General features: G+C 37.2%; 1 protein-coding gene across 1 annotated transcript; it reads left to right on the top strand.

Moving 5' to 3' along the window:
- The first annotated feature begins 1,598 nt into the window (after positions 1-1,598).
- LOC148113345 (uncharacterized) lies at positions 1,599-3,493 on the top strand. The gene is made up of 5 exons (XM_087871574.1): positions 1,599-1,980; positions 2,076-2,132; positions 2,259-2,324; positions 2,636-2,700; positions 3,334-3,493. The coding sequence occupies exons 1-4, from the start codon at positions 1,725-1,727 to the stop codon at positions 2,665-2,667; spliced, it is 411 nt and encodes a 136-aa protein (XP_087727700.1). The 5' UTR covers positions 1,599-1,724; the 3' UTR covers positions 2,668-2,700; positions 3,334-3,493.
- Positions 3,494-25,805: the final 22,312 nt, after the last annotated feature.

Raw genomic sequence — 25,805 nt, 5'->3', positions numbered from 1 at the left:
ACTTCCGGCCTTGCCTTTTCCTATGGTGATTGTAGTCTCTGTCCCTTTGGTTTCTGAGGCAGTCTCTCTTATAATGGTTTCTGGAGCTGCAGATAAAGCATTCTGGGGTGTTGTGATCCCTGGTTTGGAACTCTACCCTTTTTATTAGTCTACTCTCCCTGCGGCTAGTGGAGCGGTCCCTCCTTAGGCTATCCTCTGCTATCAGCCTGTTGGTAAGTGTTTCTAGAGTGAGATGCTCTATGTTGAGACTATCTAGTTGCATTATAAAGTTTTCCCAACTAGAGTCCAGGGAATTTATAATTATGCTCTTCATACTATCTTCTGAGATAGTTTCCCCCCTTTGTATGAGTTCTGCCCTGGTAGCATTTAGTTTTAGGATGTGCTCACCCATAGGAGTTCCAGCCTTGTGCCTGGCTAAGTAGAACTCTCTAGATATCTTGGTGGTTGTGGCTGCATTCTTGCTATAGAATAAATTAAATATTTTTTGTAATATCTCAGCCACAGTCAAGTAGTGGCCAAGGCTGGGCTAGATGCTGGGTGATAGGCTTGCCATTAACAAGTAATAAACCCTGTGGTGCAGGCAATCCCTTATCAAAGGTCCAGGGTTTTCTAGGTGGATCATTAAGTAAAAATAACATATTTTTCCTTAGAAAGATAATTTGTAGCTGATGATTCCACTCTAAGAAATTAGTCCATCTAGTTTTAGCTTGTGGAAGTCAGCTGGCAAAGTCATTGAGCTGTATGGTAAGTTACTCAGAGTCTGGAGATGTCCATGGTTTTGTAGGTGAGGGAACTCGCAATATGCTGGGGAAATGCTAGTTGCTAGTCTGTATGGATTTATCTCTATGTTCTTTGCACTTATCTCTATGTTCCTCTCTCTTCCTACAGGCGGCGACTGGGCATGCGCGAAGCTCATTTCACGCCGGAGGTTGTCGGGTGAGGAGCTCTCTGCTGCTGCTCTCAGGCCTAGGCCTAGGCCTGCCAGTGGGAGGCTGGACTCACCCCTGGCGGGCCCGTAGCCCTCCCTGGACGACAGATGCCATGGCTGGGTCCCTGGATCTCTGGCGAAGAATGGGAAGAAGTGAGGAGGCGAAGCGGTCGCAAGTCGAGGACTTCTGGAGCTTGGTGGCGCAGTGGCGGTGACGGATGTAAGTCGAGGATCCCCTGGATTTAGCAGTGCGGCGGCGGCAGCAGCGGCGGCAGTGGATCCTGGACGATGCTGGATGGTCTCCGGGCAAGTAGAGAAGCCTGGCGGGGGTCGCACGGCTGGTAAGTAGCTGCTTTGTCTTCTTATTTCCGGGCCCAGTGAAGTTGGTGCAGCAGGTGGCGAGTGCGAATCCTGTGGTTGATCGATCCTGCAGGTGATCGGGTTCCAGTGGTCGCTTTCTGGGCGCATTGTCTCGCGGAGTGTTGGCTGGGTCACTGCATGGGTTCCGGTAGCCACCCTGTTGTCCCTCTGGCTTTGGTGTGCCTCAGGGTGTTTCTTTGCATGTGTGGGAGGCTTGAATGCGGAGCTGAGTGCTGCCGCAAGAGTCTTGATCACTTTTTCCACTTCGGGCCCGGTAGGTAGGCCCTTGCAGGCCTGCATTGTTGTTTCTGCGTGGTTTTCGGGTTCTTCCCCACTCATATTGGTGTCCCCGCAGGTTCGCGCCATTTCTTTTAAATCTCGGCTCCCCATTGGTTGTCGGCCATTCCAAGATGGCTGCCGGGAGCATGGCGCGGAAATGAAATCTTGCAAGTCCGGAGCTTCAGCTTGGGAAAGCCTTTCCCTTGCTGGACTGGTGACTTCATTTTCTGGTTCCTGGGTGCTCATTGCTGCTCCATGGCTTTCCAGAAGGCCTTGGAGTTTCGCAATGAGCTCCTCCTTGCTGGCGGGTGCTTGCAGCATCTTCAGAATGGTCAATCGGAAGTCATCTCTGCCCGGTGGCTCTGTTCCTTTGCTGCTGCAGGTTTCCACTCTCAATTCCTCATCCCAGAGCAGTAAGTTCGGGTCATCTCCCTGCTCACCTTCGTTTGGGCCGATTCTCACTGTGGTGCCTTCGAGAGCCTGCAGCTCCTCCATCTGTTTTGTATAGGTTCCGGTGAACATCCTGTTCTCTGCTTCGGACTGGATTCCTTATTCTGCCATTCCTGTGAGTTCTGGGTAAACCATCCTCTGCTACCAATCTGTGAAATGTTTCCAAGGATCTTACCCAATGACTCCAGCACGAAATGCAATTGAATCAGAGTTCTTTATTAATCAGATGTTTCTGTCACAGGTATACATCTGGAAGTACATCTGGATCTCTGGACCACACGTTATATACATGGGAGGCAGAGCCGAGGTAAGGAGGGATCAGGGGAGGGTCTAGGTGGATGGATGGGGTTAACCCTTACTCTGCCATGGGGGGGGCAACTTTAGGCATTTACATGTAACATAAAATTGCATTAATATTACCTGCAGTGGAGAATTAAATAAAAAACTTGGTTTTCAGAAGCATTACATTGTATATCTGATCCTTACGGGAAAGAAAGACTATGCAAGTATACAAACATTGTTCATAGCAATTAACAATCTAGTCTCCCACCATATATAACATGATAAAGAGGGCATCCCAGTCAATCCTAAACCATACTCTTATTTATCTTTCCTGAGGACCTGATATTGCACAAGCCCAGATGCATTAAGAATTCCTCAGCTGTATGAAGGTGGGCATTCAAGTAGGTTGATTTCTTCTGCTCAGCATATTACATAACCACACAATGGCATAGTCATTCTTAGGCTACAGTTCCAGACTTGTTTCTGTAAATGGATACATTTGAGATTCTTCTCATCTTGAGTTTTTTGGGTGAATTATTGTTTTTGCTTTTGTGGAATTTTGTTTATTGGGGGGGGGTCCATGCTCTCACTGAACTGAAACTATTAACAGTTACTAGGATGAATTAGTATTCTCACTTACCAACTATATCATTTAGCAATTTATGGTGTAAAAAAAAATCCTCCCATTTATGACTATCACAATGTCCCAAGGTCATGTGATTTCCAGTTGTGTGTGTTCCAACAAGTTTGTCTATACAACCCTATTCATAAATGTTTTTTAATATTTTATTTTGAAGCAATACAGTAAAAACTGTAGCTATATTCGTCTGAAAAGTAAATGAGGAAGTTTCAAGAATTGTACTTACACTATATTTGAAAGAAACAAACATCTGAGATATTGAGGTGTTGAGACAAGGGTAGAGTGGATAGTATGGAAAAGTTAAACAGCAAATTCTACGGGTACATATAGGTTCATTTATGAGCAGTACATAATGTATTATTTCCTAAATGACTGAACAGCTTCTCTTTTTCAGACATTGGAAGACTTGGCCATCAAGAAAATGGAAATGAGGCGGCAATATTTCAATGAATACCTCTTTAGTTCCGGGAATTATATCCTTTCCCCTCATATCTCATTGTGATTAATTTTGATTATAGACACTTCACAATAAAAGCAACTATGGGAGAGTATAATGCTTCATTTCAGTTATATCCTACAGTAGGTTTATGGTCTCTCTTTACAATGAGATCATGTCTGTGTTTACCATCTATTTTCATAAAGAAATTATTGGCTGTGTGTAGATAAAGTAAGTAATTTTGTTCCTTTAACTATATGCACTAAAAATGAATAATTCCTACCGCAAAAAGGTTCAATGATCTGAAACAACTCTCTTTAAAAGATGAATTTTATAAAAATCTGTTTTTATACTGCCAGAATACAATCACCTATTCAGGATCACCATCATACTTGTGAAAATGTGATATTAAATATCTTATTTCAATGTAAATAACTAATGGAAAGTATATCTTCCTTCTCCCTATATTAATACCAAAACGAAGCTATGTAAGTCATGAAAGTGCAGCTATAACCACATATAATGCAACTATATAGTAGCTGTAGAACTTGTACTAGTTATGTTATTGAGTTATTTTTACAAAATTAGTACACCAACATACATGCAGGGACCAAAGGTAGTTTAACAAATGAAAGTCCTGTGGAGTCTTTGGTGTTGTCTTGCATGGTTGTTGTCATACAGATATTTCACTAGGTAACACCTTTAGTGTGAGAAGGGAGTGGATTTGCTCTTTGTTTGTATACAGTATTTTGCCATTTCAGTTTCACACACACACCATTTCAAAAATTCATAGAAGGTTGGTTTTAGCTTCAAATAGTTTTTGAAGCTTTTGAAAGCCAGCTTGGTGTAGCCCAGGCCAGCTGGATGTCCTTGGCACAGTCATTCTCTTTCAGTCCCAGGAAGGAAGTATGGCATTCTGAAATCTTGCCAAGAAAACTGCGGCAATTGGTTACAGTCAGTTTGGAAACAGTACGAACTTGAAGGCAACAAAACAAAAAGTGTCTCTTGACTCTCTTCACTCCAGAGATTGAAACAACATCTTAGAAGGTCCCATGAAAACAGATCATTTCATGAAACTTCTATCATACTCTCATCAGTAGTTTTCAAAGAGCTAGTGTCATGGCCCCATCAAAGCCTGGGTCCGAGGAGGAGGATGAAACAGAGCCAGGGCCGATGGAGGAGGATTGTGCGGCCTCACTGGCCCTGGAAGAACGACTGGAGGAGCAGGACGAGGCAGTCCCATGTCCTTTGGGCCTTGGAAAGGTTGCCAGCAATGGAGAGAAGGCTCAGGATGACCAAGCAAGGGGGGGAAGAGAGGGAAAGAGGAAGTAGTGGAGCACAGGAGTAGTGGAGTTCCGGAGAAGAATAATTGCCTCTCCCACATGATCCTTGAGAACAGAGAATGGAGAGGAAGCGGGATCAGCGCAGGGTGAATAGACGACTCAGGAGGAAGGTGCCCCACTCCTCATCACAAGGCTCACCTGGGGAATAATATTTAAAGAGATGCCATGAGGAGGGGAGCTTGTCAGAAACAAGTGTTGCCTTTTTCCAACCACATTTGCAGTTGCTGACATCTTGCCACTTTGCCAAGCCTTCTTTTGCCTGGGTTCAACTTGCCTTGCTTTGCCTAGCCTGGTTGTGGGCAAATACTCAGTGACACAGCTCTGCTTCGGGTTGTGCTGTAGACCCAGTGACCACTTCGTGCAACAAAGATTCCCTGGAACCAGTTTCCTGAACTCTGTCTGCTCTCAGAACTGGCTGCTTCTCTGGACTCACAACAACCAGGAACCAGTGGAGGTGCGTGTGTGTGTTTGGAGTGTTGCTCTTGGACTTATTGTGAACTGTGGGAACTTTGAGCAAAAAAGTTAGAGCAATAAAAGGGAGTTTGCCTTCACACCGGCTGTGTTGTTTTCATGCCCAGCCCTGTGTCATCACAGCTAGAAAATTGTGGGGATTTTTAGGGCTGTTATGGTAATTTGGATCAAAGTTTATGGCTGTGAGTTTGTCATCCTTTTGGAGCAAAAATATGAAAAGTGGGCAATAAAAATAGGGATGAGCACCTGCAACCTCTTTTGTAGCAGAAAACAGCTATTACACACAAAAAAATAGTTCTGACATGCAAATGTGACTGGTGATGAAACAAACTGAAAGTTACTTTGAGTGAAATTTCTCTCTCACTGTTATGGTCTGCGTCTTCCTCAGTCTCAGGTCCTGATGTCATTCCTGGGATTTGTTGGAGCCACTCTCCAAGCTTAGGAGTCACTATTCTGAGTGCTCTTTTCAGTATTGGGACTTTTTTGGCCTTTACTTTCCACATTCTCTCCAGTTCCTCCTTCATGCCCTTGTATTTCTCTGGTTTCTCATACTCCTTCTTTCTGAAGTTGCTGTCATTTGGCACCATTACATTTATAACTACCACTGTTTTCTGGTCACTGTATACTACTACAATGTTTGGTTGATTGGCCAGTAACTACCTGTCTGTCTCGATCTGGAAATCTCACAGAATCTTAGGCCTTTTGCTTTCCACAACCTTCTGTGGGATTGGCCATCTAGACTTAGACAAGTTCTAGCCAGTGGTGAAATGTAAAATTTGTTACTACTGGTTCTGTGGGCATGGCGTGGTGGTGGGCTAATGTGACTGGGTGGGCGTGGCCAACTTTTTTTTTTTTTTTTTACTTTTAAAAGCATTTTTTTCCTACAATCTCTTCGGCTGAAGAGGTTGCAGAAAAAAGTGCTTTTAAAAGGCTCTAATGATCAGGCAACTCAGCTGGGATCGTCAGAGGCTTTTAAAAGCATTTTTTTTTCCTACAACCTCTTCGGCCGAAGAGATTGTAGAAAAAATGCTTTTAAAATTAAAAAAAACAGCCTCTGATGATCGCGCGGCTCAGCTGGGCATGGGGGGTGGGCGCAGGGATTTTTGCTACCGGTTCTCCGAACCACCCACCACCATCACTACCGGATCAGGCGATCTGGTCCGAACTGGGAGCATTTCACTCCTGGTTCTAGCCCAGATGTACCTGTACACAGGTTGTACTCTTCAGTGTATTCTTTTCTCATCTGCATCCTACATCCTACCATTATGTGTTGGACTTTGTTTAAGCTCTCTCTGAATAGATGGCACCTTGGGTCCTGTCTTATGAATAGACCCTTGTGTCTATGGATCTGGTGGTTAGTGCACGTTCCTGTGCTGCTATGATCAGTGTCTTTGTGCTGTTTTTTAACCCAGTCTTTTCCAGCAACTAGTAGAATTTCCAAATATCTGCCACTTCATGTATCTATTAACAGTAGATCCTATTGACAGGGTCTTGTCTTGCTTGATTTTCTCCCACATCTGCTGCTGCCTCAGGCATTCTCTCAGCCAGTAATCTTTTAGTGCTTACTGATATACTCCTAGATGTTCTGGGTTTCATCCATGACTTAGAAACTCATCAGATCCCAACTGCTCTCTTTCCATCTGTTGTACAGACTTTGGTTTTGGACTTAAGGCATAAACTTCCATAGTTTGTGAGGAGCTCCTGGGTCTTCACATCGGCAGCTTCCATGTCCTTCTTTGGCCAACTCACTAACCAGCAGCCACTATACCTGATGACTGAAAGAGCATGCATGTTGATGGCATGCATCTTCCTCTTCCCCATGGAAAGAATGGAAAGTCTCATATGATCACATGATCTTGGAATGCTTGGCAACTAGTTGAAAGTGCAGGCTATTGCAGGGGTGAAATGTAAAATTTGTTACTACCGTTCTGTGGGCATGGCTTGGTGGTGGTGGGGGTAATGTGACTGGGTGGGCATGGCCAATTTTTTTTTTATTTTAACTTTTTAAAGCATTTTTTCTGCAAATGCAAAAAAATGCTTTGAAAAGCCTCTGCCGATCAGGAACACAGCTGGGATCGTAAGAGCCTTTTCAAAGCATTTTTTAACCACCTCTTCCCCGGAAGAGGTTGCAGAAAAAAATGCTTTAAAAGTCTCTCTGATGATCCCAGCTAAGTTGCCTGATCGTTTTAAAAAATGCTTTGAAAAGTCTCTCTGACAATCAGGCAACGCAGCTGGGATCGTCAGAGAGACTTTTAAAACATTTTTTTTTGCAACCTCTTCCGGGGAAGAGGTGGTTAAAAAAATGCTTTGAAAAGGCTCTGACGATCCCAGCTAAGCTGCGGGATCATCAGAGGCTTTTTTTTTACTTTTAAAAGCATTTTTTCGGTGGAAGAAGTTGTAGAAAAAATGCTTTTAAAAGTTAAAAAAAATAAGCCACTGATGATCGTGCGTCTCAGCTGGGCATGGTGGGGTGGGGCGCAGGGATTTTTGCTACCGGTTCTCCGAACCACCCGCCGCCATCGCTACCGGATCGGGCGATCCGGTCCGAACCGGGAGCATTTCACCCCTGGACTATTGCCAAGGACCCAGATTGTGATCACATGACTGCAGGAAGGAGCTAGTGTGACATTTTATGATGGTCCGAAGTGCTTTATGTATTGTAAAGTGTCCTTCTGAGCCAAAATAATTTAAAATAGTTATTAAACAATAAATTTAAGTCAATAACTACCTATATGCATATACAAGTCAAAAACTCCAGTTTGTATGGAACATATCAGCAGAACATTTCATTACTGACAAAGTATCATTAACAATGAATGAATAGTTGTTCTCACTTTTTTGATTCTTTTCATTGTAAGCATATTTTAAATAAATAAAAATGTGATAAATATTTCACATATTCAGATGAATTTTTAAAGGAGAAAATCATATTTTATATGACAACACATGAACAGCTTTATTTTTATTACTAAGTGATGCTTAATTGTTTAAGTATAATCATCCTGTTTCAATAGAACTGACTAAGCAAATTAAATTTATTTTGTCAATATTGCTGAATGCTTTTGCAATATTTTGCAGTTAGAGTCAATAAAAAGGCTCTCACTTTATTTTCTGTGTAAACACATTATTCTGCCCTAACTTACATAAGAAAACATTATGTAATTAAGTTATCATGTTTGTTCACAGATGAGATAACTATGAAATAGTTCTTAAGAAAGTCTGACTATACTTTCTCAACATGCCTAATATGTACGTATTCATCCAATGCAGAAACAGGGAATTAATTTGATATTTACTTAATCAGGAGAAAGAATTGACTTACAGGTATTGGCAAATGATTCAGAATACTCATTCTTTAAGTAAATGAAATTATAAATTACAATGGTATTTTGCACTGACTTTATTTCATAAAAATCTAAGCATGACTAAGTAGGATTATTTACTAGCTTTCACAGACTTACTAATGGCAATATTGAAAATAAAACATAGCTTTGGTAGAGACAGATGAAAGTGTCTGGTACAAATACATAAAGTGCAGCATTTGTGTCCTCTTCTGTTTGCAAAGCAGAAACCTTGAGTATTAAGAGGTGCCTTGAACTACACATAAATATATTTTATCTTTTAAAAGGTTGGCAACCTCCTTAGCTAACTAGGTTCAATTAAATTGTAATGGAAGACAAATTGACGAAAATTCTCTACTGTTTTTCCCCAAAAAATCTATCTTTAAGAACTTTGAAGAATCATTCATTTTTTGATGGATCAGTTTTACTATGATCCTATAAAAATGTCTTATCTATTTTCTACATTATATTTTCATGACAAAATACATGTTTAGGTTTCACTCTGGCAGAGTTCAAACTAATGTATTATTTTCATATAAGTACAAGTCTTCAATATTCCATTGGTGCACAATCAGTTTGTATATATTAAACTTATAAGCTGTACCCTGCTGTTGACTCACTGTGCCTTAACAATATAAAACACACTGCAGTTATATAACTTTTAACTACAACAATAAAAGCTACTATAGTATAGACAATATCAAAGTAAAACTAGTATAAGTAATACATAATACAGAAAACTAACATATAAGTAAAAACTGGCTGTCAATGCAAAACCTATAAAATAGTGATTGTAGTGTCAATATAAGATTCATTGACCTGAAATAAAAGATAAAAATGTAAAAGATATTCCATATTAAGTATTAAAAATTAGTAGCACAGAAAATCAAAATTATGTTAAAGATTCACTTTGCATAAATACATTCCTATTGTTTTCAGATATATAACATGAAATAAAATTAGCAGTTGCTGGTCTCCATTAATTTTGTTAAATCTGAACTTAATTATACTGTATTACTGAAGTTAATTATACTGAATTAATGCCAGTATAGAATTTTGACATTAATAGCATTAAAGAAAAACCCTGTTCCATAATCTATTTTAACTTGCAATTAAATTTTTTTTTACAATTAAGTGCTAAATTATAATGTCATTACTGAAAGGTGGTAATCTTTTATTACAAAAGTTAAGTTAAACTTTACTAATGGCACAATTTTCTTTAAGTTTACCTTTAAATAACACATCATTGTTTAAATAATTTTAGTTCACATACAAAAAAAGGGATTGTTTGCTATCCACCTTCCACAAAAATAAAATGATTAGGCTGCAGATGCATAGAACAAGTAGCAAGAAACATATTTTACATCACATTTTAATATGTGCATTTCAATTCTTTTTGACTTTTTTGGTTGATAATTACAAAATAACTATGTTGATTGGGACATTATTGAATATTCTCAAGTATAAGCCATCTTTAAAGATATAATGTTTATAACAATTTTTCTATAATAGAGTTTAAAGTGTGGAAATTGTCAGCTGCCATTTGAAGAGCCTTTCCCCTACCATTTGTGTTCAGGACTATTCATCACACGCTGCCTTTGAGAGGCAGACAGCAGGGCTTACAAAACATTAAAAAAAATAAATAGCCAACAACAAACAGGTTCTTCGGCTCTAGAAACTTTGATATTCCAGGACACTGTGTCGATACTCTGATTATTTCCTTTCAATAATAAGATTATTCAAAAAATAAATTAACAGCAACTGACATATTAGTTTCTCTGAAAGGGGCAGATGATTTCTCAATTGGTGGTACGCTGTAATGCACAAATTTTTAAGGTGTTCAATTGTCATCTCAATGTAGAAATATGCTCATCTGTCAAATCCATCAAATATGCCATTAAGTATATCATGAAGGGGAGTGATCAGGCAATTTTTGCATTGAACAGAGAAGATGAAATCACACAGTACTTGACAGGCAGATATATTGGTTCCTCTGAAGTTCTTGCATCGATATTTGGATTTTAAATTCATGAGAGGGATCCAGCAGTTATTTGCTTTCAAGTGCATTCTTCACAACATTCTTTCAAGATAATGCTGCTGTGCAAGTAAATAGATATGGCAAGAACCTTTAACAGAATGAATGGTTTGTTGCAAACATGATCTGTTTGTGAAAACACTGTACTATGTTGATATCCCAAGATTCTAAACTTGGACTAATAAGAAGGCGTAAGGAGGGATATTGGAAAAAGAGTGGAATAAACCACGAGGAATAAAAAAGGTATTTGTTACCAAGTTGATCCTCACTAAAGTTAGTGAGATGGAAATGTTGCTATTGCTGTAGCATCATTTGGTATTGCAACAGTACTGATACCTGATTGAAGGACAGCACATTCAAGATACACTTCAAATTTGCTTCAATATGTGAGGCTTATTGTTTGGGATGAAAGCCTCATGATTGTGTAAGAGAGCTTTGAAGTTGTAGACCAGACTATGATATATGTGGCAAAAGTGAAGCTTTTGGTGGGATTTTGTTGTGGTGATCTCCATCAGCTTCTATCAGTTGTCAAAGGAGTTGTAAAATGAGACTGATGTGGAAAATTCTGGATAAAAAAAAATCATACATATGGAGAAACATTGTCAAGTTTCAATTGAAAAGAAACATGCAACTGAGTGAAGGAGAAAAGTACATTCTTATTGTATGTTGGAAAAGAAAAGATTTTGAAAAATCAAAATGATAAAATAATAACTTGAAAATAACATTCTGCAAGGAAGATCTATGGAAGAATGCATATATTTCATCCATCCAATATTTGACAATCCTGCAAACTATTCTTAAAGAACACTACTTTGGTTCCCCTCAATGAAATGATAACAAAAATCCATTCCACATGCATTGAAAGGAAGACATTATTCTGGAAATGTCAGAGAAGGAGTTAATGCTATTCATTTTTCAACATTATTCCTTGATTCAATTGGACTTTCTGGATTGTCACTACATACACTGGAATTGAAGATCTCCCATCATTTTAATGAAAAATTTGGATTATCTAAGACTTTACTATGGAACATGATCTATGGTCTGATCTAAGCATAGTACACAAAATTGTCTGCTACAATGTCTTACCTGTCAACAACTTCAACTTCAATAATACAAGGGGAAACAATTGATACAAACTCAAGCTGCTAAAAACTTAATTGCAGAAAATGCAACTTCAGCAACAGAGTGGTCAATGCCTGGAATGTTCTAGCCGACTCCAGTGTTACATCCTCAAACAGCTTCAACCTTAAACTGTCTACTATGGACCTCACCCCATTCCTAAGAGGTCCGTAAAGGGGGCGTGCATAAGCGCACCAGCGTGCCTACCGTCCCTGTCCTACTGTCCTCATTTATTTGTATTCATTTCCTTCATTCATGCCCATGTTCATATTCATACTTGCTATCTTGTACATGTTTGACAAACTAATAAATAAATAAAAACATGGATGATCATGGAAAAACCCCACAAGAATTTCATTGTAGAAAAGGTAAACATTGGTCCGTTCAAAAATGATATTGTCACACTAGTAATACCAAGAAGCATAGTCAATTTATCAGAAGGTAAAGATCTTTTTTTTCAAAGTACACAGTTCCCAATACAGCCATGCTTTCCTCTCATTATACATAAAGTGCAAGGACAAACCATAAAGAATATGCTGAGAAAGTGGTATTCCAGCACAGTTAGCTGTATGTTGCTTTTAGATGAGGAAAAAGAAGTTAAGAGTATTCTTAAAGAATGGCAGACAAATGTCATCAAAAGTGTTCTTTGTTAAACAAAAAGCATCTATATTTGACTTGGTATACATCTTTTTTTCTATAATAAAATGATGTTTTCTTCTTTAATTTTGAAGCAAAATAGGTAACAATCCACCCATGTTCATTCTGTTTCTCTCTTTAGATAAGAAAATACTGTACGTCTGAAAGGATGACCAGGGTCATGGGTATGTTTAGTCTATTATGTTTTAAAACCACTATCAGAAAAAAAACAACAAATTTTACATACAGTATATCAAGACAAAAAGTCTAATCTGTAACCCTGGCAATTTCTGACACATTATATGGGTAGACCACTGATTTTCAGCTTAATTCTGTTTTTGTTATACATTATAATAATTTAAATTCTACCTATATTTCAAAAAAATAAAAATATTATAATTTTAAAATGAAATTAAAAGAGAAACTTCCAAATGTATGTCCATATTAATCTCACCTCTGTCCAGTGTGATATTAAACGGACAAAACGTGGGTTATGATTGACAATACAACCTCTTTCACACTTGCACATCATTGTCACACAAAATATATGTAACCTGTAGAGTTTGTGTTGTAATGGTGCTTAACTACTTTTCATCATTTGTCTTTCCATCCACCCCAATGGACCCCAACAGATATCAACTGCATTCTGCTTTGGAAAAGCAATAAATCTTGCAGTACTTTACAGCCTAGCATGTTTATTATCCCTACATTTGGTTGACTTATAGTGTCAGGTTCTGTGATGGAACCACCTGATAAACAAACTCTTTGTCACTTTATGGATTGATAGCTTTGCTCTAGGAAATAGACAACTACAGTGTGAAAGCAAAAGAGAAAGAACAACAACAATAACAACAATACATTGAGCCATTTTAAGAAAAGTATTACTACAATTATACAGCAACAAAATATAAGAAAATAAGCTTTGTCTCACAAAAACACAGCAAAGTATTAGTCTCCCATTCTGCCAATTTATCAAACATGCAACAGAGCTACTGTATAAGAGGTATGAAATCACAACATCATTAGGCTTCATTGTTGCAGTTCAATTTGATGTTTCACCACATGGTTGCTTCAGAGCTGCATCTCAAAGATTTATGTTGTTAGTTGAGTTTCTAAGAGAAGAAATGCCAGAAAGATCTTTATTTCTCTGCATGATAGACTTTTACATTTTTGGCACTATTAAAGTGTAAGTGCCAACAAATTATAGCATGCATGTTTGTGTGTGTGCGGGGGCACACACACACACACACACACACACACACACACACACACACACACTCAAAGACAGATACTGTCATTCAGTCCTTAAACAGATCTATGCATCACTAAGCAATACAGTCTGTTGGGATCTTGTTGTTCCCATATCGTAATGTCAGTCAAAATCAATGTAGCCGAATCTAAATTAGCTTTGAATATCACAGTGGGAGTAGTGTTTGCTATTGCATGGGCTTTATTGCTAAAAGGCAGTATGGATAGCAGATTATTCTAAATCCATGCTGCAGTTTCTCTCAATAGTAACAGGAATAAAAGTTACTTTATCAAGATAACATTAAATATGGTTAAGTCAACCTGAATGGGCATATTTGAATACATTTCTTAATCAGAGTTGCATGTGTCATTGTATATCATACTGACAAAATGTTCCTGCACTTTTTTTTCTTCTGAGGGAAATTATGTGTGCAATTGAAAGTGCTTTTTTTATTACTAAAATAAATTCCAAGATGGCTGGAAGAGTTAAAGTGATTAATTTTTATAGAACACTGGTTTAATACATTTTGAAAAATAAGCATTATACTGAGTTGGGATGCACTCAATAGTCAGGATCAAAGATGTATTTTTAAATCTAAGTGCTGCATCATGACACAAGCTCTCTGTCCCTTTTATGTGAGTGAGTGATATCACAACACATGTAAAAATTTGGCAGACCTTACACTATGTTATGTCACTTTCCTCATTCAGACCATCACCTCTATGCAGATGCCTCTGTACATATAGTTATTTTATTTTATTTCTGTTGACTTCTGGAAAGTGCCTGGACAAATCCTGCATTTTCTTGGCAACATTTTTGGAAATGATTTGTGATTGCTTTCTTCCTAAGGCTGAGAGGGAGAATGATTGAGCTGAAAACCACTTACCTGCCTTACTCAGTCTCCTGGTTTCTAGCCTGGTGCTTTAACCATTATACCCAATTAGCTGTCCAGTGTTTATTTTATTTAACTGCATTTTAGACTTTTGTGATCAAGGTTTCGAATGACTGGCAGCAGCTGTCATTGTTTGCAATTCCAGATCATTCTAAAGTCCTTTGCAAAGTATTCTACCTTTCATCCTGGATCTTCCTGAATTTTATTGTGGCAAGCATGAAGGCTAGTGAAGTACTTATGTGGACTTTTGAATATTGAGGCAGATTCGTTTGCAAAGTACCTCATTCAGATGCTCAGATTTCATAAATCTAAACTTTTAAGCCATTGTTGAATTGTTCCACTGCATAACTTTCAATTTTAGCATCTGATTTGCTCTTTTGTCATTTCTTTCTAACATTTCTGCTCCCTCAAATATATATCTATATATATCCATATCCATCCATATCCATCCATCCATCTCTCTCTCTCTCTCTCTCTCTCTCTCTCTCTCTCTCTCTCTCTCTCTCTCTCTCTCTCGTTCTCTCTCTCTCTCTCTCTCTCTCTCTCGTTCTCTCTCTCTCTCTCTCTCTCTCTCTCTCAAATTTTTGCCCCATGTGACCTGACCATTTTTTTCCTTTTTTGCTCCATGTCTCTTGACCAAATTTCACTAAGGGGGCATTCACCAGCAATGCCCAAATGAATATACATCTAGTTAAAAAATGTTTTATTAGCACAATACAAACGTGATGCTTTAGCAGATTCTAAAGTAGCTGATATGTTATTAATACCTAAGCATTTCATTTTAGAACTTAGCCAACTTTTGCTATCAAAAGTTAAAGGGACAGCTTGAAATATCTACAGAAATTTCCAAGAAGCTTTGAAAGTTATATCAAGAATTGGAAACTCCTGTTCTTTTCAACCAAAACATTTAAGTTTTAAAAACTACTAAGTTTATATTCTTTGAACTGAAATTGAAACTGTCTGGACTTTGAGAGGAAGCAAGATTAACCTGTTTGCAAAGGTGGAGCTAATAACTACACCAAAAACCAAGGAAGGTTAGTAGTACATGCAGCCTTCAACTCTTGTTAGTAAAAAGCAGCAAGTAGTAATGTAATATATAATGTTACAAAATCTCAGTAAAATATGTCAGACAATTAAAAAACTATCCCTCCACAGCCCTGCTGTAGGGGAATTATAGTTTCCCCTACAGTACTGGACAGTAGACTTCTACTTCTACTTCTACTTATATAGACATTAAAATTATATTACAGACCAAACAAATAAACAAAAAGGTAAAGAAGATTGAAAGGTTTTGGATTTATAGAAAGGCAGTGGATAACATAAGGAAGATGAAACTAGATGAAAATACTTTTTTTTCCTGTGTCTTCAACCAAATATGCCTAACACATTATCATACACAAATTTCAGAACAATATTTATCAGACATTGTAATAAGCATTGTGATACTTATTAGTTGTTAATAATATTTCCTCCTCTCTAAAAAAAAATCAAACTGAAATCATCACATTTTTAGAGTTCGTTAAAAAGGTTACATTTGGAGATAGATCACATGGGCTTCTGCTTAGATGTTTATCCTGCTTGTTGATTGCCAGTTTCCTGCTTGTTGCTTGCCAGATTCCTGAACATTGTTTTTGTGCCTTTGAATCAGCTTTGACTCTAGGCAATTCCCTAGATAAGTTCCTACAGTTTTCTTAATAACTGTCACCTTTGGAAGCCATAATAGGCCAGAAGCTTCCATGCTGCCACCTTCTCATGTGTGAGAAAGTAGGAGGAGGGATTTAGTAGAGGAGTTGTTGATAGACATAATAGCATTCTTCCTGTCAGGTGATCCGGCATCTGGAGAAGGAGTGATCGGAGTGCTGAGTCGAGATGGGATGGATGTTGATTGGAGCATGTGATCGACTGAGGAGTGAGGGGTTTGGGGGGTTTTGATTTACTGAAGGAAAACCCAGACCTTTCAGTTTCGGGTTTTCCCAGATGTGCAGTTTACCTATTCTAGTAAAAAGAACTTTGGAAAATGCTTGCTTCTGCGTCTTTACTCGGAGTGGGGGTGTTCTGGAATGCTGACAATAACAATTTCCAGAGGAGTTTGCCATTGCTAAGAAAAAATGTATCCCAATGGTGGCAACAAACTTTATACTTAGGGAAGGCTAGAACTCATTTCTAGTTGTCTATGGAGATTCTCAATCATCCAGGTCATGATTGTTCCAAAGATGCTTTTCAAAAGGCAACTGAACTGTCTTCATTTTTTCTTGAAAATGTTATGCTTCTCATCCAAGAAGCTTCTTCAGTTCAGAACTGAACTGGAATTCCCATTTCTAGTCTTTTGTCTTTAACAATCCTAGTCTCTTTTGTTTTACACCAATCCTAGTCTCTTCCTTAACGTTAATCTAAGGGTTGGGATTTTTTTTTCTTTTGGTAAAATTTAGAGATTTTATGAAAGCCAGCCTGTGTGTAGAGACTGACTAATGCTTTGTCTGTGAAACAAAGTGCTTCATCTGTTATATCCTGGCTCTAGTTATCAGATCAGAAATTATCTAGTGCTTAATCTATTTTTCTAATGATCTTCATAAGGAATTATAGAGTTACTAAACAGCATTGATTAGTTATATCATGGGACTATATAGACAGATTTTTAAAAAGTTAAATTGCATTTATTCAGGCCTATTAGATTGGAGCAATTCACTTTTTGCTACATCACAATTAGGTAATTGTCATACCTGCCAAAGTGCTGTTAAATTAGTATATTCTGTGTTAAAATCTGAATATTTATGATAATCTGCTTTCTATTTACATGAAAAATGTCAAAGTAGCTAAATTCAGCTTTATTTAACAATTGGAGAATTTAATATATTTTGGGGATTTAACTGAATTTGGCAAAGAAAGGAAGACATACATCACTAAGATAAACAGCATCTTGAGGAAGGAGTGATGGTGGTTCATTTTACAGTTATGCTAAGCTAGCCTCATCATTGTCATAATCATTTTCTGAACTGTAGCTCTGCTGTGGCCTTCCTCAGTTAAAATAGTACCTTTTCATCTGTTTCATTTTAAAATCAATTTTCTTTTGGGGTGATAAATCATAAGAGAAAGACATCTTCTTTGGTTTCTTAAGCTGATCATAATTGTGGCTTAAGGTGCTGCCACTTCAACATTCACTTGTTATTTTAAACTTTTTAAAAGACTTATGCCCTTACGTGCATGAAAAGTCAATGTAATAACCTCCTTCATTTATCACTCATGGGTTGCCACTTTGTCTTTGCCATTTTTTTAAAAAAAGAATCTACACTGTTCAGTCACCCTATTGAATAAATGTTTTGCTTAGGATAGGAAGGTACTTGAAATAACCTCCAAAAAGAAAGCAAAAAAAGCCCTCCCCAAATTGAATTCAAATTTGCATTTATCCAATAAAGGAGACAACTCAATACCCATTTTTAAACATTTTAATTAGCTTATGTTTCTTATAGAGCAGTGATGGCTAAACTTTTCTGGACCGAGTCCCCAAAGTGCACACGCCCAAACCCCCAAAATGCAATGTGCATGCAGCCCCTGCTCATGCGCCCTGCCCCATGCATGTGCACATGCCACACACACACGTCCCACCCCCCGCATGTACACACGGCCCCCCAAAAATATCCTGCTCCCTGTGCATGCGTAGAGGATTTATACATTCATAGCCAGGACAGTCTTAAAAATAGGATAAATAAAAGAAAAAAGCTATAGTACTGTTGGTATCTGTGTATGTATGTCTCTTTCTTGAAGACTCAAGTGCTATTTAACCACATATTAGGCCATCCTAATAAATACAGAGTGACTAGATGTTACAGTACAGGTTGACATTTTTTCACTTCCTGTTTGTTGTGTCAGTCTAGAAGTAGCTAGTTTTTTTAAAAAAAAATCTAAATTAGGCTTGAGAAACAGGATTAACCTTTCCAATCACATTTGAGGTGAAATTGCTTAACTACAATACACAGTGTCATGCTGCAGATAATCTATGTCCTTGATTAATGCTTTTATAATCAATTGCTGTCTCCAAGTGACTCTTTCCCATCACCCTCTTCGCAAAAAGAGCAGATGGTATTTAAAAGGTTATGGCAAGAGGGCATTCCAGAGGTCAAATAGACCATCAATCAAGTGGGCAGAAAAATTGCTTTTTTCTTTTCCTTTCCTCTTATCCTCAGAATCCATAGGGGAATGTGGCATATGAATTATAGCTTGATCTATATACTTGAAACTCTAAAATGTTTTCTTGTTTCAAATTCCTATGTTGTTTTGGGTAATGAACCTGGAAATTGGATCCCTTTTTTGCCAATAAAAATTGTGTCAATATCACCATCTCTGAAGAATAATGTTTAGATCCTTTCTTTTCTTGTTGCCTTTTCCCCTACAGTATTGGGCACTGTAACTTTACCCTATATTAAAAACTGAATTTTAAGTTAATATTAACATTAATTGCTATATTAATTTTTAAAAAGTATAAATCGTATTGATCTTTTTTTTCATAATAATAAAAAGGGCAGTAGAAGATATATTTGTAGTCCTTTCCATAATTAGTTTCCTTTAAAATGAAATAAATGTTAATATTTTTATAAAGATTACACTAATAACATGCTGTATAAAGAAGTACTAGGGATGGCATGATAGCAGTGTTCCAATATCTCAGGGGTAGCCACAAAGAATAGGAAGTCAAGCTATTCTCCAAAGCACGTGAAGGTAAGATAAGGAGCAATGGATGGAAACTAATCAAGAAGAGAAGCAACCTAGAAGTAAGGCCAAATTTCCTGATAGTTAGAACAATTAACAGTGGAACAATTTACCTCCAGAAGCTGTGAATGCTCCAACACTGGAGGTTTGTAAAAAGAGATTGGACAACTATTTGTCTGAAATAGTATAGGGTTTCCTGCCTGACCAGGACTAGGTGGTTGGACTACAAGACCTCCAAGCTCCCTTCCAACTCTGCTATTCTTCTGTTCTGTTCTGTTCTATTCTGTTCTGTTCTGTTCTGTTCTGTTCTGTTCCTGTTCCTGTTCCTGTTCCTGTTCCATTCCATTCTATAGCAATAGCACTTAGACTTATATACCATTTCACAGTGCTTTTACAGGCCTCTCTAAGTGGTTTTACTGAGTCAGCATATTGCCCCTATCAATCTAGGTCCTTATTTTATCCACTTCGGAAGGTTGGAAGGCTGAGTCAACCTTGAGCCTGGTGAGATTCGATCTGCCAAATTGCAGGCATCTGGCAGTCAGAAGTAGCTTGCAGTACTGCATTCTAACCACTGCGCCACCACAGCTCTCCTCTCCTCTCCTCTCCTCTCCTCTCCTCTCCTCTCCTCTCCTCTCCTATCCTATCCTATCCTATCCTATCCTATATAAGCAGACAGAGAGCTGAAAGAGAAAGACAAATTCTATCTCCAAGTGATAATATTATAATAACAACTCTGTTTTGAAATACAGTAATACAGAAACTGGCACAAAGTAAAATGTACCCTCATGGTCCATATGAGCCAGTTTCGGTTAAAGTATTCAACTAGGAACTGGGAGACTGTGCCTTCTGGTACCATTTTACGTATAAAGTCAGCTTGGTTGAGTTATTCTTTCTCAGAACAAGGAAATGGTAAACCACTTCCAAGAAGACTGTCAAGAAAACAGCAGAGATTTGTCTTGGGCAGTCACCAGGAGTCAAAACCTGAGTCAAAGGCATGCGTGCACACATACACACTAATATATGGTTCATATGCTGAAAAAGTAGTTATTATTATTAGTGTTTAGTTCAGGCTTCAACCAAAACCTTGCTGCCTCGAAAACAATTGGTACTTAGTCTAACTAGAAATTTCTGGTCATAGGTAAACATAAGGTCAGCTGTATAGGTAAAAAAAATGAGATAGCTAATAATAATTATAATTAATAGTCTCATAGTTGCTACTGCAATTTATCCCTTACCCGTGATTTAAAAAAAGAATATGTTAGAAATATACCTAAAATGATATATATTGTGAATTATAAATCCAATAAAGTTGGATAACATGTAAGTAAGCTAATAAAGGGATGTAATGATCTAGAATAAAATTATTTGAATTTTATTGATCAACTTTGGTAAAATTATTTTAGGTACTACACATTATGTAAGTCAAGTCAAATATTCCATTTGGATTATCCATTCCATATAAGCTTATTCAAATCCATTACAAGCAAATATTCTTATTCTTGTTCTTATTCTTATATTCTCAAATATTCTTATTCTTATATTCTCAAATATTCTCAAAATAATCTTTCCTTTACCAATTATTGACAATACTGTCTGTTGTATTAATTCATTGTGTGCCTATTTCAGTACTCGAATTACAGTTTGGATTCATTAAAATCTTCTAATGAACATATGTTTATATGTTTATTCTTATTCATCTATTTTCTTTTGGATGCAGATTTTGGATTTGGGGCACTTTCTATCAATTAGAGTTGAGTAGAGTGATGTATAAGTTCTGTAAGGAAAGAAGCAGACAAATATTTCTAGATTTTTTCCCCCCAGAGACTCCAGATCAGAGTTATTCAATTTTCAAACTCATCAATTCTCTTGTGGGTTTCCTTCCACCAAACTGATCCTGTTTTCTATACATTTGGAAAGTTTTCCTTCTGATGGATAGACAGACACACAATATTTTTATTCCTCCCTCTTGTATACTTTTATTTTAATATTCTGTTTGAATAGAAAGAATAGAACATTTAATGAGGAGAAAATAAAATATACTTTTTATACTCCTTTGCAACCCATTATATAACAGTTCATATTTTGCTGTACTTCTAGATATGCAAAATTTAGATTATCTTTTGGAAGTTGAAATTTGACACCCACAATCTTAGAAAGCAAAACCACAATCAGGACAAAAGCTTATACTGGCCTGATATTTTCTCCCCACAGTATAGAAAGCAGTTATGTAGAAAACACTTAGACTTTCTACTAGCTGCTTCATTCCACTTTTCAATTATTTCCTTTCAAAACAGCTTCTTTCTATAACTATTGTTAAATAGAACTGAGTAGCTGAGATATTTGATGTACTGCAGTGCAAGCTGTTTATCTGATTAATGTATGATTATTCATAAATTCTGTGATTCTGTTGTTATTATTTTCTGCATCTTTAAATAGAATTGAGAAAACTATTTCCCACAAAATTGAGGGAAAATCAGATTTCTTATTCTATCTTACTATAATATGCACACTTCTTTATGTGTTACTCTGCAGTAATAAAAAAAACCCACAACCGCAGGCGGTTAAGATGAAATAAATTGTGAAAGACACTCAGAAACAAGCATTTTACATTCAGCTTTAAGCATCTTTAGGTACCACTCGAAAGACGGTAAAAAGTTCATTTTCAGATTTTTTTTTTTAACATTCTTTTTTTTCTTTCATAAAGCATCAATGCCATTCTGGGTTAACTAATGTTCTGAACCTCTTTTTCCCTGTGAAATATATTTCAGATTTTCAAAGGACAGTGAAAATAGCCTCTTGAAGTGAAGGGAGACAGGGCAAAATAAGAGTGCCATTTACCATCAATCAACATATGAGAGCGGAAAACACCAAGAACATTAAAGAAGTCTTCCAACTATCAGTTTGAAGCTGAACCTATTACACTCCGGCATTCTCCATTCTATCATTTTATCTCCACTCTTGTCACTTCCCTAGCCATATTTCATTGTTATCTTTCATTACCTTTCATAACCATTCACAATCACCCCCACTCTTATTTCTGCCTCACTGGATAGTGCAGGCAGACTTTTCACTCTTGACAGCTTAGGTTCCTGTTGTTCTTAGACACTGTATCAATCATAAGCTCTATTTGCCAGGTGATCATTCTTCTACACCCTGAGAGTATTTCCTTAGCCCAATTATATTCTTGGTTTAGCTGTCTGTTTCTCAGAAATCTATGACAGGCAGTATCCATTGGGGAAAAAGAGTGCCTGAGGCTGCTAGGTTGTGTTGTATTACAAAGTTTACATTGATACTAACCTCATAAATGTAACACTAAAATGAATCTATAGCAACAAATGTATACATAACTATTAACAGGTGCAATATTCTTCAATCAATAAATTATATGAAAGCAGCACATTATGTTCAGTGCTAATCAAATATTGTTATCTATAATATAGCCCTTGCTTTTGTCCAGGAATTCTAATACATAGCTTACAAATGTATGTATATAGGCACTGCTGCTAAGAGTAATAATTGAAGAGAGCCAATAAAATTATTTCCTAATAAAATCATAGAAATTTCTCCAGAAGTAGGAGTTCTGTTTCCTTTAATATAACACAATCAACAAATATTAAAATAATAATTTTGTTTAAGATGAGAAGAAATTGCCATAGTCAAAGTTTAAAAACTGCAATCCATAAAATTAAATAAACCTATAAAAACCTAGAAATTACTGACATAGCATATAAAACTGAAAAAAATTTTTTCCTTTGCTCTAAGTTGCTTGATTAGTTTCCACCCATTGCTTTTTGTCCTATCCTCAGGTGCTTTGGAGAATAGCTTGACTTCCTCTTCTTTGTGGCAGCCTCTGAGATATTGGAATGCTGCTATCATGTCACCCCTAGTCCTTCTTTTCATCAGACTACACATACCCAGTTCCTGCAACTATTCTTCATATGTTTTAGCCTTGAGTCCCCTAATCATCTTTATTGTTCTTCTCTGCACTCTTTCTAGACTCTCAACATCTCTTTTATATCGTGGCAACCAAAACTGGATGCAGTAAAATGAGGAAGTTAAAATATTGTAGGATTTCCAAATACAAACAAATAAAGTCTTGGCACATAATACATCAGATTTAACTATGGTTGAAAAAAAGAAAATGTAGATAATTGATATGGCATACCAGGGGATACTAGAATAGAAGATGAAGAATTGAAAGAAAGAATCAAAATCTGAAAATCAAAATGGAAAAATGGAAAATTATGGCATAAACCAGTCATGAACTGGCCAACACCAGCTAAAGAACTAGTGGATGTATTTCACATTATTGTATGTAATAATAACTTCCAGTGGGCTCCTATTCTCTGAGAAAGATGAGTGCTATGCCAGAGTTTCAAGCATACTAGAAGGGTGTCATCAGAGAGTCATTGGAGGAATGCCTCTCCAATGAACAATATGGTGAGATGTAATTTCATACCAGATGAAGTCAACAAGGACTATCTTATTTATTTATTTATTTATTTATTTATTTATTTATTTATTTATTTATTTATTTATCGTATTTTTCGGAGTATAAGACGCACCTTTTCCCCCCTAAAAGGAGGTGAAAATTTAGGTGTGTCTTACACACCAAATGTAGCCTCACCCTCCCACTGGCCCCCACCTTTTGGCTTCTGCCTCGCAGCAGTTACCTCCTTGCAAGCAAACAGCAAGAAAATACAGCTCCTTTCAACTTCAGCACAGCCTAATTAGCACAAGTTGATTGGATCATCCTTCCGACTCTCAGCTGATTTGCTCTCAGCTGTTTTGCGCAGGGCTATGCTGCTTGCTGCAAAGAGATGAATTGCTGGAGCAGATTTTTTTTCCTTGTGCTAATCAAGCTATGTTGAAAATGAAAATGAAAGTAAAACAGACTGTTTGCTGTTGGTGCAATGAGGCAAAATTGCTCAGAGGTAGAAGGAGATTTCTTTTTCTTCTTTTCCTCATGAAAAAAAGTAGGTGCATCTTATACTCCGAAAAATAATGTATGTATGTATGTATGTATGTATGTATGTATGTATGTATGTATGTATGTATGTATGTATTTATTTATTTGTTTGTTTGTTTGTTTGTTTGTTTATTTATTTATTTATTTGTTTATTTATTTATTTATTTCCCCATCTTTTATCCAATGACTCTGGGCATCTTACATCATAAAAGATATTGAAAACATTAAAATCATCCATTATAAAACACATCAGATAGAAACATCAACAGATAAAATCATGGAGACAAGATGGCAAAAAAGGGAGCCAGACACTTGGGTGGGAGGTCGCATTACATTTTAATTACTCAGCCAGCTCCAGTATGAATCTCCCCCATTGGGTCCCCCAAGCCATCTGGCAGAGCCATGTCTTAAGGCTCTTTTAAAATATCAGGAGGGTGGGAGCCAATTTCACTTCAGGGCAGGGTTAGGGTTAGGGTTAGGGTTAGGATTAGGTAATATGCCAGAGGGCGGGAGACACGGCAGAGAAGGTTCATCTCCTGGAGCCTTCCTTGGCTAACAGCATCTTCAGTATACTAGAATGCTGAAGTTTCTGGACATCTGATGAAAAATGGTCTACAGGATTTATGATTGTTGGCTGAATAACCAGGACCAGATAAGTGCTATATTAGACATGTTATGAACAAGATACCTGTCTATTTGGATCTTAAAGCCCCATAAGATCTTAACCCACTGATTTTCCAAAACCTTTTCAACATGATGGTCCAAGCAGTTTTTATTACCTCCAAATCCAAACTTCTGGCAAAGTTTCCAATGAATAATTCTGGCAACTTTGTCATGGCACTACTTTTTTTTTTTTTTTAAATTTGATTTATATGCCGCCCTTCTCCGAAGACTCAGGGTGGCTTACAATGTGCTCAGCAATAGCCTTCATCCTTTTGTATATTTATACAAAGTCAGCTTATTGCCCCCACAACTGGGTCCTCAATTTACCTACCTTAGAAAGGATGGAAGGCTGAGTCAACCTTGAGCCTTGGCGAGATTCGAACCCTGCAGTAATTGCAGGCAGCTGGTCTTAATAACCAGCTTAATAACAGGGTACCTTTAAACCCCTGTACTACCAAGGCTACTTGATGTTAGTTTATGAAAGTTTATTGCAACCATTGGTCAAATGGTCATTGTTTCATTTTCTTTAGTTTAAACAAAGATTTATTTGCTATTACTTTTACATGTTGAATTTTCACTATCATGTAATTAATTAACAAACTAGTCCGTCCTTCCTCCCTTCCTTCCTTCCTCCCTTCCTTCCTTCCTTCCTTCCTTCTTTTCACAGCCCTGTTTTTAACTAATTCCATGTGAAATTTTTATCAGCTTCTCCTACAGGACTCAGAACTGTTGGCTGAACAGCCAGGGCCAGCAACAGCAGGACTGCTGAAAGAAAAGGTGTTAATCTATAACAAATATACAAAGATGGAAAAAAGAAATAATAATCTGTTATTACAAATCAAGTCCAAGAAGAAGGGGATATCTGAAAAGGATGTACTATTTCTTGATAGAACAACACCCAGAATTGGAAATAACAACAGAAACTAGCAGATCAATGTTGATTTATGATATTCAATTACATAATGGGCAGACTTACCTCATGCCTAAGGATACTTTTGAATTGCA

This window comes from Pantherophis guttatus, chromosome 5 (assembly GCF_059756535.1).
Source record: "Pantherophis guttatus breed Tessera chromosome 5, ASM5975653v1, whole genome shotgun sequence".
Lineage (NCBI taxonomy): Eukaryota > Metazoa > Chordata > Lepidosauria > Squamata > Colubridae > Pantherophis > Pantherophis guttatus.
The sequence above is the reverse complement of the archived record's forward strand: the minus strand, read 5'-3'. Positions and strand labels throughout refer to the sequence as shown.

Coding starts and splice junctions, on each gene's coding strand:
- LOC148113345 (XM_087871574.1), top strand. CDS start 1,725: ATGAAATCTTGCAAGTCCGGAGCTTCAGCTTGGGAAAGCCTTTCCCTT. Junction 2,133..2,258: donor TTCCTTATTCTGCCATTCCT/GTGAGTTCTGGG, acceptor TTTCTGTCACAG/GTATACATCTGGAAGTACAT. Junction 2,325..2,635: donor ACATGGGAGGCAGAGCCGAG/GTAAGGAGGGAT, acceptor ATCTTTCCTGAG/GACCTGATATTGCACAAGCC.